Source organism: Pagrus pagrus (genome assembly GCF_965226575.1).
Source record: "Pagrus pagrus genome assembly, chromosome: 2".
Lineage (NCBI taxonomy): Eukaryota > Metazoa > Chordata > Actinopteri > Spariformes > Sparidae > Pagrus > Pagrus pagrus.
Window position 1 is genome coordinate 21,444,342 of NC_140186.1, and position 15,101 is coordinate 21,459,442.

General features: G+C 40.9%; 1 protein-coding gene across 6 annotated transcripts in view; it reads left to right on the plus strand.

The window, feature by feature from the left end:
* Positions 1-15,101, plus strand: part of prkcaa (protein kinase C, alpha, a) — a 158,456-nt gene that overhangs the window by 88,307 nt on the left and 55,048 nt on the right. For all 6 annotated transcript variants that reach the window (XM_084343985.1, XM_084343986.1, XM_084343983.1 and 3 more), the window contains exons 5-8: positions 1,033-1,161; positions 12,820-12,976; positions 13,275-13,409; positions 13,795-13,888. In XM_084343985.1, the coding sequence (XP_084200111.1) occupies positions 1,033-1,161; positions 12,820-12,976; positions 13,275-13,409; positions 13,795-13,888 (515 nt within the window). The remainder of the gene's footprint in view (positions 1-1,032; positions 1,162-12,819; positions 12,977-13,274; positions 13,410-13,794; positions 13,889-15,101) is intronic.

A 15,101-nucleotide genomic window follows, 5' to 3' on the forward strand; every position in this document is an offset into this window, starting at 1 on the left:
CCTATATAGATGAAGTTAATCTGGCATCTTACTGTATCTGAACATTAAAGCCATACGAGGCTGCACACATTGGTTTTATGAATATTTTATTCATGTTGTGACTTATTCTCGTTGCTATAGGTCATAGCTACTATCTATTATTTTAAAATATATGTTAGAAAATACATTAATACTTGAAAACCTATATAACCAACAGATGACTAAATCCAGGTCAATGGCATCGTTATCAGTAAGGCTGCACAATATATTGTTTCAACATCAACACCTTAATGACCACATGTGTAAAGGTCACGTGGCAGGACGTGCAATGTCAAATTAACTCAAACACATCTGGCTACAACTGCTGCTTGATACAAAAAGAAGACTTGCATGGTTCTCATTTTGACTCTGATCAGGACTAATCTACGGTACAAGAAACATCTGTGCAACGTTACATAATATTGTCCAATTTAAGGATTCTTGTACACGTGGGAGTTTGTTGCTTGTGCCTGACACGCAGGCTCTGCATGCACAGCAAACCTCTATCAGCAGGGCCTGTTTTGGTTGTTTGATAAAATGCACTCTGAGCCCCATCATTCTAGGGTGAGGAGTTGTTTCCAAATAGAGCTATCCAAGTTTTCTGGAGGAAATCCCTCATTTTGCAATTATTTTGACAGATATTGCAACTACAGTATGTTGCAGAATTAGTGGGTATGCTCATTTTTGCATGATGATTTTCATTTTCTCTGAAAATTAAAATCATGATGTGACATTTGACGGGGTCTGTACCAAACAAACATGTTTTCTTACATCTAGATCTACCTCCAGTACTTCGTTATACTCCGGTTTTGTGAAACATTTTACATTTCATTAAAAAAATTGCAGCCTTTCTGATTTGGATATTACACTTATACATGCCATATTGTGATATTGATAATATTTTGATTGATTTGATTTGATTGCACCTCTACATAAAAAGCATGAAGCTAAATCTTTGTCTACATACATATATTGTCCTGATGTCCTTGATCTCTTCTCTCTTTGTCCCTGCAGCCTGCGACATGAACGTCCATAACCAGTGTGTTATGAATGTGCCCAGCCTGTGTGGAACCGATTACACTGAGAGGAGGGGGCGTCTTTACCTGAAGTGTGAGGTCAGCGTGGACAAGCTGCAGGTCACAGGTAGGCCTCCTACCCGCCCCGCTCTCTGTTAGCTCAAGCTGTATCGAATAGGCTTAAAAAGGCAACGTGTGTGTGTGTTTATGTCAGATGCTTGGTGAAGACGTGTGTGTGTGTGTGTGTGTGTGTGTGTGTGTGTGTGTGTGTGTGTGTGTGTGTGTGTGTGTGTGTGTGTGTGTGTGTGTGTGTGTGTGTGTGTGTGTGTGTGTCACTGCGGTTAAGCCGAGTGTGTCATGTTAGCAGAAGCCGTTGTTCTGTTTATTGATTGTGAACCTGGATCAATTTCGACACTTTGCCCTTTTTTGTTGATAAACCACGACTGTCTGATATCACACGTCGCCATTAACCTGAACTGAACCCTGGTCGCTCTGCCTTATCTCTGCCCGCTTGTGACGCAGGGATTCCAACTGCTAACTGCTCGTCCGGCCTTATGACTATCAGCTATCAGTATGCTGCAAAGGCTACTCCCTTTCGGTGCGCGGATCGATAGAGCCTCTCCTGTAAGGAACAATTCACAGTTACGACACACTTGGAAGGCAATCCCAATCCAAATATATTATAGTCCTGCAGTGGTGTGTGGTCTGCTGCGTGGGCCTCGTGTTGTTACTCTTTTTAACAGTCACGACTTGCTCTGTGTTGGCTGCAGTTCCTGATGCAACTGAATTGTCTCTGCAGAGCAAATTGATCGCTTGAATTCAATGATATTAATTTGCGTCTCATCTAAATGGCACAAAGGCAGGATGTGAGCAGGGTCATGGCTTTACAATCCTCTGTCTGAGCAATATTCATTAGAAGGCTATTCTGCGTGCTCCTATCACTGGCTCTTCTACCCATTTTAATTACTGATGCCTCGTTTTCAAAGGAACACCTGGTCTTTGCTCAGAAAAGGGTTTAATGAGATACTATTAATAGCTTTTACTTAATGGAATGTAATGAATAGTGATGTCCAGAGACTTTTCACTTCCTTTACAAATCTTCTGGCAGACATTTGTTAATATTGTCTGAACAGCACAAAAAAAGAGTAAGGCTATCTAAAGAGGATGCATGTCATATGTAATGTTAAGGGTGAAGATTCATGTCTCTCTGAATCTACTCCATTGTCAGTTTCTATACAACAGGATGTTTTAGCGAGAGAAATGTCAGCTCAGTGAGTCGTACATCTTAACCACAAGCATTCTGGGTATATAAGATGTCCATGACATTAATTTCTACCACTATTTGCTCTACCCAAACTTAGCCGCTCATTAATGTTTTTATGTATTTATTTAGTATTCTTTACTCGTTCATCGTTCATGCCTCGGATGTTTTCCAAATACAAACGATGCATGCAACAAGTCACAAATTATTTGACAATTCATGATTGTTGATTTAGCAGACGGTGTTCAACAATCCTCTCGGTGCAATTAATGACGAGCAGCTGCTGCAGTTGAGCTGAGATAGTTTCATATTGTGAGGTTGTGAGTAAAAGTAGCACAAAAATGAACAGAGTGTGTTTATTGGCTGTGAGTGCGGAGTTGTCAGTTTTCAATACACAGTGAGGAGTTCGACATGGCTGTTGCAGGATTCTGCATCACTGAACGTAGCCAAAGTCCTTTTAGGCAAGGCTTGCCACTCGGCAGCCATTTTTGCCAGGCCCCTATCTAAATGAATGGGGAGAGAGCCATAACTTCACTTTCAATGGTCACCAGGACAGAGAAACTGCAAGTATAGAATCACTATTCGAAAAGCGGACGATGGGATTTTGAGGGAAAGGGGTGGGATATATATATGTATCTATTCAAAATGCTTGTGATGGTTTGTCTCTTCTCTTCTAAGGCCTCTTAAGTAGCTCTGTTACAAATTCTGGCTGGTTTCACAAGCTTACACTGGAGTTCATGAATCAATGTAAACAGTTTATACAGCTCTGTGTGCAGAAATACAGATAGATTGAAACTGAATAAAACTACATAGCAGTGGTTAATAGTGATTCTTTGATTTTAATATTAAAAGACTTGGAAATAGTGAAATGTGCACACTGCACGTTGGCCAAAGTGTCTGCATCGCCTCCTCGCATCAGTTTATGATGGAAAAGCTGCCGTACAACAATGTGTTATTCTACAGGAGCCCATTTCGCCTTGTATTTGGAGGCATGCTGTAAATCCCCCGGCTGTAATGCTAGCTCATTAGCACATCTGCTAGAACAATAGTGACTGCGAGGAGCTGACAGCAGGCACACATAATCATTCAATTAGCTGGCGTTTAACAGAGGTCAGTGCATCGTGAGACCCTGGCACTGAACCTCACCGAATTATTCACTTATCAAATTATCACTAGAGGGAAGAGGGTAGTATTGGCAGGGAAGTGGTGCAACACTCATGCCTAACACAACACAAACATTAGGAAACATAAGTGGAGTAACGAATAACGTCACTTCTTTGTCTTGTCTTTTTATTCGCTCGAGCACTTTTTTGTGATCACTAATCTCAAGCATGGTCTCACATGAGATAGTTTGATTTTCTGGAGAATGTGTTTCTTTTAGCTCTTGTAAATCCTATCTAGCTCTTCAAATAGTTCATTAAAATGTAGCCTTTAAAATGTGTTTATGGCCAAGTGTTGTACAAGAAATACCTAAACAGTGACAACAGTTTAAACACAGTGGAGCGCACTTAAAGGCATCTCGAGTTAGTAAAAAATAGTTGCCAAAATATTTATACAGTATTTTGTGCTGAGACCTTTTATTTCCCCTTCTCCATCTAGTGTCTCCTCATAACTTGCATTTTGCTCTCACAAACCAGTCTTCTGCTTCAGTGCATTTGCTATTTGTGCAATTAATGCAGTTTATACTGTTATTATGTTCTCCTCCTCCAGTGTTAAGTTATAGGGCTGAATTCAAAAGGAAAAAAAAACGTGGTGGAAGGTGAAATCTACACTTGAATGACCCTTTGCACTGCCACAGACTGCTCTCAACTCGTGATAATGATGTTTAGTATGTGTTAAAATATATCACACTTGTATGTGCATAAGCATACATAAATGTGTATGTGTGTACACCAGGGATGGTAAACCATTATCAGCTGCAGTAGTGTTTGGTTTGTGTGAAAACCTGCGACTCTGGGACACATACTGTAGTAGTTAATTCCTGGTGTGGACGAAACATGCATGTTGTCATTTGCATGTGGTCTTTTTTTTTTTTTTTTTTTGCTTGTGTGTAGGTGTGTGTATGGAACTGCTGTATCAGCCCGCAGCCCACTCAGGCCAGATTGTATCACAGATTACATTAGCTGCTGGAGACGCCTTGCAGACAGCCTGCCAACTGAATTGTGTTGCAGTAGATTGTGAAAAGGTGCAGTGGATGCATCACTTTCGGAGCGTGATCCTTTTATTAGGATGTGTACATGTATGCGCAGGCAGCGTATTTTTGCATGCATTTTGTCTACAAATAGTGTGTGGACACTGGGGCTAAGCTAGCTGTTGATGGTAACTAGATACCTCCAAACCGTAGGCTGGCTGCTGTATGTTACATTTTGAATACAGCAGATGCTTTGGAGTTGTTGAAAAGCAACTTCACGGAGACAAATTAAGTTACGGATAATGTATAATGAGTGATATAACTAATTATTTCTGCCAGTGAGTAGTTAGTCAGACATTATTATTTTTTTCAGTATGAAACCAGTAATGAGCTAATTATTACATGACACTGAGAAACGAAGGTGAAGCTGTTGACACAAATCCCTAGATCCCACTCCTCTGTGCCAGTAAGAACAAAGAGAAAACAGAGCCATCTGAGTCAACATAAAAGCAGACTTGAATTACACCAAAATGTTTTTTTATTTGGCTCCGGTGGGGTTTTGTTTCCCAATTCAAATCAAGTAGGTTCAAACCAGGTTTGAGAGCAAAGCACCACACTGACATCTGGTGTGGTCTCTGGAAAGTGATCAGCCTCTTCCTGTTATTTGATATATATATATATATATATATAAATAAACATACACACACATATGTGTGTATATATACATTGTCCTCAAATTCTTGGCTCAAATGAAATTTGAAATTTTTAACCTGAAATGACTTAAAGATAATAATTGCCCTCAATGTTTTTTTTACAAAATGTGCAAAACCCAATGAATATGGTGCCATTAAGCTGAGAGGGCAAGCATGATTGACTGAGTGCAAAATGCTGAGCACAAGATTCCCCCAACCAGCCACCCACATGCTCAACTTTGAGGGGAGAATGACTCCAGTTTCTTTCGGGATTCACCACGTGCCCGAGCCAAAATGTTCAACAGGAAGTGACTCGGCTGCCAGTCGAAGCAGCTGTCCTCTAAACCCATACCTCCGACCAACACATGGACTCCAACCAGACCAATGACAGCAACGACACTGAGATGGCAAAATCAAACAATGAGTCACTCAGATGCACAAGAGATATGTGTGTAGTCTCCAGAAACATGTGAGAGCTTCTGTTTTTGTCAGCGAGGGTGGATGGAGATGGAGATGGGAGGGGAGGTGCTGAAGGAGACAAAACAAGTCCTGTTTCTCTGGTGGAGCCCACTAACCTTCTATCCTCCGCCTCTCATTGCTGTTAACACACAGCTCCTCTCTGTCCGTCGGCGCTGTGGACGCCACCTTCCTGTGTGTGTCAGCAACACCATTGTTCATTGACTTGGTGCACACATCCAGAATAAACTTGGGAGAGGGCGTTTCTGTAATTTCTGTTCATATTATTTTATTCATCCTCATCACTGTGCCACAGTGTGTGCAGGCATGTGCATGCTACCTTGCAGCCCGCGTGTCCTTTGGGATTGTGTGTGAGAGACAGTGGTAATAATTACTTTTCCGTTTTGTTCCCTCGTTGACTCACCCAGTTCTGTGAACAAGCCTCCCTTAACAAGCCCTCTGCTCTCCGTTTCACTTCCCCCCTCTCCTCTTTTTAATCGCTTCTTTCACCTCTTCATTAGATTTATCATCTTGCCTCAATGTCCTGATCTGTTTTCTGCTTTTTGTTACACTAATGCTGCTGTAAGAGTCAATGCGTTATATATGTAGGTGCAGTGTGGGTGTGTGTAGGTCAGATTGGTGAGCAGAGTGAATATAGATGTGGGTGGATCAGGAAAGCCAGATTTTACTTTTGTACCTTCTGGAGGTGTAGCTGCAGGGAAAAGACAAAAATGCACCCTAAACACTGTTAAGATATTCTGGCTGATGCAGCAAGAAACAATATGCTTGCTTTTCTATTTAACTGTTGTTTGCTGTCGTGTTTGAAGAAAACAAAGCCAAATGTTACATGTGAAACATCAGAAAGAGATATTAACAGTGCTGCTACAACCACAGCTTCCATCTTTGTAATTAGTTAAAAGTTAGTCATGACTTTTTATCTGTAAAACTTACAACTTGGGTACAATTACATGTGGAGAAGATGTCTTGGCAGCATCCTGGGAAAAGTTGGAAATCATGAACTGAGCAGTGATATTCTACAACGCTTTGCAGTAAAACTGTCATTGCACGTTTCTTCCTGCCTTCAACCATTTTATGGTCAATCATTTCACTTGCCTCAGTCTCGCATCTCCCTATATCACCTCAATTTCATTCTCTTTCAGACTATTTTAGGGTGCTCGCTGTAGGCAGCCTCAAGTGTCAGATTTGAATTCTCACTTGTAAAAAAGAACGGTCTAGTATAAAAGACCAGATGGAATTAACAGTAAAGTAGCACAAATTATCACGTCACAGAGGGAGAGGAAGTGGGCCAGAATATTTGTGTGTTTTTGTTTGTGTGTATATAATAGTTTGTAGTCCTACTGACATCCATGCAGTGCCATGAGCTTGAGCATGAAGAACCACTTGGTTTTCCCCCATGTTTAGTACATTCTTTGCAGATAGATTTGCCATCCATCCTCGCGATTGAGCTGACCATCTTGATCCCTTTCTTCCCCCTTTCTACCAAATAAGATCTGGTTCTTAAAAGTTCCAATTTGTAAGAAGAAAGTTGATTTTTGAGTCTCATTCCCAACTAGTCAATTACCTACGCTCTGGGTTTCCCAACTCGTCAGATACTGATGCTTTGGGTTGGTGGTCGACCCAACCTACCAATTCAAACTTTCTTAAATATTGGACCTTGGACTGGTTAATTTCAAGATTCTTTGAACAGCTAGCACTCTTGCAAACCAGCATGCGTTTCTGGTGTCGCACAATGATGGATAAGACAAGCCCACTTTGGTTCACACTTCAGGTCAAGCGGAGGTATGCACTCTACTGGGTGCCATTCTAGTTAAATTCTGTAATTTAATATCTTGAAATTCTTGGTCAGTACTTTTATTGTTGGCTTTCTGAGTCCAAGGAAGACTTGCTGGAAGGCAGTGGAGTCGGGGCTAAATCAAGTTTCCTGGTCTTGGGTTTGGATGCAGCCTGCGGGTTGCCAAGTAATGATCACCGCCCAGTGATCTGAATACTGCCACTGCTTCCACTCTGCAGTCTTTTCTTCCAGTCATTTCCATTTCTTTGTAGTGTCTGAGTCATTGGGAAGGAAAGCCAACAGGTTCTTGCCAAGAGAAAATTTACTTAAAAATCCAGCTATTAAATTTTCCCTCTGAATCAGAGTTGAGATGGAGCAGCTGACAACACTTGTGTTGGTACCAATGCCAACACTTTTCCACTGCGGGACTGCAGTGTCTCCATCTGAACAGATCTATAATTATTCTAAAAATATGATCATTCAAAACACTGTAATAGATTTGATTTATACTCCATTACATTTCATTTTCAGCCCACATGCATCCGATCCTAAATAAATCAACTAATTGTGCTGAGATTGTCCTTTAGTTTAAGGTAGAGGTATGCTGATCACTCCCCTTCCTTCATGCTGATGTGGTATTACATTATCAAGCAAACAGTCCTGCTGAGCAACAAGCCGTTTTTCAGAGCAGCTTTTAAGCAGTGGGCTCTCAAAGAACGCAGTGTTTCACTGAGAGGCTGGAGGGCGAATCTGGTGGTTTAAGTTTTGTAGACGGTGTTTACACAGGGAGGCGAAGAACAAATATGGCTGGCCTCATGTTTGAGGTGGGGTCATCTGGTGTCAGCTGAAGACAAGGCTTTATGTGTTTGCGTGTGTTCTCACAACTCATGTAAACTCTTGAAAGAACATAGGAATGAATGAAATTTAGTGGTCTTCGTATAGTGTAGCTGTGCACCACCAGAAAGAAACATTTGGTTGTTGTTGTCTCCACACACAGATAAACACATTGCTTCATGTACAGTGCAGGAACACGGATCATTTTTTGAATAATTGTTCCTGCATTTTGGCTACAACATTGTCTTTTAATATTTTGTAAACTTTTTGTAAACCTAACTAAATTCTCAGAATCATTTGACTATTTGCAATCCGGTTCATAGTCGGACATTTGATTGCTATCATCACTAACAAATAAAACATGGACACATTTATGTAACATACCGCTACAACAATCACAAGGTCCATGGAAATATCAACATTTTCTGACAGTTGAAGATTTTAAGAAAAGTTGTGTGACTGTTCTCATAACTCTAACTCTTTCGGTGTCTGTGAACCTCATACGACAGCTGAACTTTGCTGTCGTGTGACTTCTGTCGGCAGGCTCCTAGAAGCCATGTCATTGATATTCCCAGTCTGTCGTCCTACCCTGCCTCGGCTCCCTCTTCTCAGCATGTTGCACCCTGGTGATTTGAACATAGGCCTCTTCCTTTCACTTTTTCCCTTCTTGCTAGGCCTTTCTGTCGTCTTTGTTCTCCTTTTACGCTTTACTCTGTTTCACAGAACAGTGACAGAAGAGCATCTTTATCCTCTGCTCACCTTTTTTAAAATGGAGAATGCATACCGATAGTTTACAGTAGTACCTGCAGTAGTTGAAACCCCACTAGGAGCAAATTTCATGAGTCAGGATCACAGAGGGAAATCATACGTGCTGATTAGCTGCCATGAGTTTAGACAGCTCAGTAAAGCGTGGCTGTGTTTGAAATTTGATTATACAAAGCTGATAAGTCATAAAATAACATGTAACGTGTGATGGGTGTTCAGCTTGGCTCAGATTTTCAGCAGTCTTATCAGGTCAGCAGATATTATTTTTCCAAGGTTTTGGTTTGTTTTAGTTGGAGTTCAACGAGGTGCTTTTTGTAGAACTGCATCCCATTTCGACTTGCTCTGCTGTTTGACTGCAGGCCAAGATAGTTGGGAAGAGTTACGGCCCCTCCTTTGTCTTTTGTGTGTGTGTCTGTGTGTGTGTGTGTGTTTGTGTATCTATTTGCATTTGTTTCTAAACTCACTGGCACACAGATAAATGGCAACATTAAGCACTTTAAGACATGTACTAACTGGCAGTAGAAGTTCAGGTTTTCCAACAAAGATTTGACCTTTAACCAGAAAAAGTTGGCACCACAAAACCTTGGATTGGGAGCTTGTTTCTCTGCAATACAGCTGAGAGTAATTACTGTAGTACTACTCACACATCTTGTTTGGATAAGCTATACAATTATATGGGGGGGAAAGCACAGTGCCAGCCAAGCTATATTAGACAGTCTAGAGTGCCCCCTACTGACCATGACTGGAAGTACACTTGATAGATATTAAACAGTCTCTTGTTTTTGGTCAAACACAAAAAAATATGATCAAATCAACTTTCAAATTCAGCCTGCACACATTCTACAATACCTAGCATCAGTATGTGCTAATACAGAAATAGTGTTTAGCATAGATGCAGATGTTTTAAATGGTGATGAATGTTTTGGTAGTTTATGACTCAGTAGTTTGTTATCTGTCATCATTTTAATTGCTCTATGTTTTATGTCTGCAATTATCTTATTGTGCTGCTACCGGTCTTGGCAAGGACTTGGCAAGTTGAATAGAAATGAAATAAAATAAAATACAATGTATTTTTGTATTTTGATATACTGTCCCCAGATTTCCACTTCCAGTACTTTTTGAGATGTTATCCCAGAAATGTCTAGCGCATCATCTCAGTTCAAACTGCATCATTTATATGGTTTGTGTTGCTTGACATTAATTCTGCAGTTGGATAACATCACAGTCATTACAGTCCATTCGTCCTGGACAGGATGATTGAGTCAACTAATTATTCAGACTAATTACATTAGGCAGGGCGAGTTTATTTATACAGCACCATTCAGACACAAGGCTATTCAAAGTGCTTTGCGGGAGCGTGGAAATACATTAAGAGTAACACAATTAGAAAACTTTTAGTTATGAATCTAATTATTTTAAAGTCACAGTACACAGTAATGGTTTAAAGGTGCAATACATAATAATTTCACTTTAAAACATTCAAAAATTAACTAAAACTATTAACAGAATGTGAAGAAATATATGTTTTGGCGTTTTGACAGAATAATGCTGGTTATCATGCTACCTTCAGTAGCCTTCAGTAGCATGATAACCAGCGGTCCATTGCTCCTGTACGCCAACGCTCCCAGTCATTGCTCAGAGCTCCTAGTCCCAGGCATACTCGTGTACAGTAAGCTAATGAGCTAACTGCAGCTACAGGTAGCTGTGCCAAGCCAGTGCAGTGATTTAAGGATCGATGCAATGTGCTTCATTTTCTTGGTTTTAGTGAGGCAGCAGCATTAGCAGCACGTTAGATCGAGCATGACCGCTGATTATCTTCCACAGACGTGTACACAAGTACAGGCCACTGAACAAATGTCCCTGTGAAGGTCTGTTTAGGTGCTGTGACTCTGCATACATACGGCTATAGCATGACATAATCAAAATATGACCTTTACAATGCAAAAGTACAAAGATGAAGAAGAAGCATTTGGTTATAGATTATTAAAAGATTCAGTGAGTGTTCATGAATTCACAGCTTAAATGTCCATCTCCACTTTCTTGTGTTCTATAGGTGTCGAGCCACTTTTAAATCACCCCGTGTGCATCCAGTCAATTTAAGTTGACACACAGATAGTCCTATGATATACTGTACAGCCCAGTACATGAGCAGCCAACTGCTTTTTCAGAGATACGGCACACATCAACATTTATCCTACGGTCGTTATTTTTACAGCCAGCACCCCAGTAAATGCACAGACTATTAGGGACCATCTGCTACTCCATCAAGGAGATGAAACAGACAAAATGTGAAAGCCTTATTGAGCGCACACATTACATTTATTCCTACTCCATTTCACCTCTTCGGGTGAAATGAAAAGAGAGGGGAATGAGGGAAAGGCAGCAAGGTTCAATTATCTGCATATCCAAGAAAGCAGCAAAAAAAAGAAGTCTATCTGTGTTTCCTTTCTCTTCTGCAAAGTGAATCCATATTAGAATGCACTAGAGTAGAAACACAGTCTTTCTTTGGTGCCTGTAGACGGGCTTGACACCTTCTCCACTGGATTTCTGAGAAAGCAGAGGGTTGCCAGCTCAGGAATCGCTCAATACCTTCCCACACCTCGAGTTACTTATGCGAGCTGGTATCTGTCTCTCTTCTTCTCAAGTGTGCTAGCTCACTGTCTCACTCCTTCTTGCGTGTGTGTGTGTGTGTGTGTGTGTGTGTGTGTGTGTGCGCACACTCTACAGCAGCTCCCTCCAAACTTCACACTTTGCTAATGTCGCTCAACACCCAAATCCTGCAACACAGGTGCTGAGAATAAAAGCAAACAATGGAAAGGTACTTCCTGTTGGCTCAAATAGCTATTTGATTCTATTTGTTGCATCCACACATGTAATAAAATGAAGCCACTTTGTCGTGAAAGGTTTTGCCAGTGGCTCAAATAATAAAATAGCACCATAAGGTACTGTTGGTGTGACCATTGTCTCTGCTCTTTAAGATCGTTGCTGTATTAAGTGATGACAACCCCCTTTTGATTTTGAATACCTCTTTTTCCTATCCATACTGTATCTCATTTAGTGTATTCCAGCTAATACAGTGGGTTTAGCATGCTTGATAAGTGCCTTCCTCCCCGGGTCAGAGGTCAATTTACCTCTTCGCTAATCAGGCTGCCATTGTAGTGTGACTGACAGGGCCACATGGAGAGATTTCTGGGGTCTCCGGGGTCTGAGCAAGGCAGGCAATCAACCTGTCCCTGTGGGGAGACTCTGCATGTAGATAAACACAGCATTTGTGTGTAAGTGTGTATGTCTGAATGTGGGTAAGGATGTGTTTATGTGTGTGTTTGTGTGTGTCCTGTACTGTGGCTCAGGTCTGGCAGTGCGCCAATGCTCAGGGCTAATGGAGTGCTAATGTCCCTGGTGTGCCCTTGTTTACTGAGCAGCTAAATACAGGAGGAGAAGACGAGAGCCTTCGCCTATTTAAGCATGACACAGCCTGCAATTTCCAATCCCTGTTCTCATTAAACTTCCAGCACTTGCTCCCTATTGGGCTCTTCGCCAGAGACCACCCTCATAGGCTGTGACTCACCGTTTGATCTTCAACACCTGCATTTTATTCAGCTGATGTTCACATGTCGCTTCAAGAATGAGAAAGCGATTTGTACTGAACAAACCACACAGAACGTGAATGAAGTCTTCAGTGTAGATAGAAGACAATGTGTTCATTTAACTATTCAAACTAAGCTTATTAAACAAATCTATCAGGTGTCAGTACAGTAGCCAGCAGCTCACTATGTTTTACATACACTCTGTATAAAACACGTGTCTCGATAGATAAATGAACCATTTCTCTCTGTTCTTTACCTCCCTGTCAGTGGGTGAAGGCAGAAACCTGATCCCCATGGACCCCAACGGCCTGTCTGACCCGTATGTGAAACTCAAGCTCACACCAGACCCCAAAAATGAGACCAAGCAGAAGACCAAAACCATCCGCTCCAACCTCAACCCCAAATGGAATGAGACCTTTAATTTGTGAGTCAATCACCTGTTGTGACGGCTTCACCACACTTTTGAATAAATGACATAATGACAAAAATAAAATCAGTAATTTTTTTGTAATTCTATTGAGATTTCCTTGTATTTAAAAAATATCTGCAAAATGTTTTCCCTTAAATGAAGAAGAATTAATTACTTACTTTTATTTTTAAATCATTTAGTTTTTACTCCTAGCACTAGTGCAGTTACTATTATTGCAGCTCTGACACATTTGATGTTGAATGTCATTGCGACTGAAGTCCGATCACATGTGGACCCTCTCTGTGTTGTATAGCAAGCTGAAGCCGACAGATAAGGACCGCCGGCTGTCAGTGGAGGTGTGGGACTGGGACCGGACCACTAGGAATGACTTCATGGGGGCCCTTTCCTTCGGTGTATCAGAGCTCATGAAGTCTCCAGTCTGTGGCTGGTAACACTCACTTCCATGTTGTTATCTAATGCATTGTTTGAAATGAAAGTGTGATATTTGCCAGGAACATGCGCAACACATAAAATACTAATGAGGAAGAACAAATGATTCCTTTTCTTCTATGAAAAATGTTATTTAAAACTTAAACCTTAGTCTCTTTTCACCACTGTGAGAACTTCAAGTACTATTTCATTATTATTTCATTATTGTTTGTTTGTTTACAGTGAACTAAAGCAGGCCCAGTAGGTTAAGATGAGTGGGAAAGTGGAATAGTAGACGAGAAGAAGGAAGCAAGACAAATGAATCTGCTGTCTCACAACATCTCTTCCCTGTGTCTCCCTGTCTTTCTTCCTCCATCTTCCCAACCCTCTCATCTCTCTTTCAGGTATAAGTTATTGTGCCAGGAGGAGGGAGAGTACTACAACGTTCCCATCTCAGAGGAGGATGACGGGAATGAGGAACTAAGGCAGAAATTTGAGGTGAGGACTGTGCTGAAATAACCACCATCATCTGTTTGTTGACTTGTGTGTAAACGATATCAATGTGTCAGCAGTTCCTTGGTTCTGATGCATTTCTTCAGCTTTCTTTTAGGTCCGTATGAGTGCTTTATTATTTTTGTCAGAGACTTTTCAGCTGGAAAACATGTCCAATATCAGGTTGTCTTTATATTTCTATCAGAGTCATTGTTTATGTGAGAATTCTAGCTGTATGACTAAGACAGCCTGTCAAACTCAGCGTCACTCTAACCTTGTTAATGTCCTTTGAATAAATCCAGATACCCTCTTTCTTAAATCACTATAAATGGGTGAGTATGAGTGTGTTCATGGCTGGTTCAGCCTCCCCTAGCTAAAAACAAGCTTGTATATTTGAATCTGAGAATGATATCCATATTTGGCCACATGGTACGCACTTTGTTTTAACATCAGCCTGGAATGAGTCAAAGCAGACCACCGTCAGCCGTGGATACGTCTTTTTTTCCAGTGACGGCTGTCTTTTCATCCTCAGAGCCATTTACTTTGACAAAGACTTCACCACAGCCCGGGATGTTTTGAGACTGCATCTTATTCTTGTTTTTTGTCATAATGTCATTCACAGTCAGACTCAGAAAATTAAGAATACATTTTGCAATATTTTTGTCGGTGTGCAAAATGTTGATGATGCTTTGATAAACACTTGGAGGAAGCCCAGATCATTTCAGAAGTTTCAAACTTTTTTTTTTTTTCTAATCATAATGAAGTTTAACAATCTTGGCCATCATCATAGCACCTTTTCCACAATAAGATAAGATATACTTTATTGTCACTAAGGGGACATTTTGATAATAGTGCTGCATACAGCTACAATCAACTTAAACACATTATGTAACTAACCAGACAGTGCAGAGACAGCACAGTTGTAATTAAGAAAGTGAGACTCAAAACACAATAATGATAATAATGAATAAATAATGAATGAAGTATAAAGAGACATTTATGATCAGTATTTGAGATGATTAAATCATAAAGCGGTGCCACCCAAGCACATACACACACACACTCACACATTGTACGAGACCAGTTAAGCAGACGCCTGCTCTTTACGACGGCCTGCTGAGAGTGAAGCAGCGCTCTCTGTGGTCCTCTGATTGTCTGTCTCTCAGTGGGAGTCCAGGTCGCTGCAAGAGACTTTTTATTTTTCCTGACATTTCTGCCA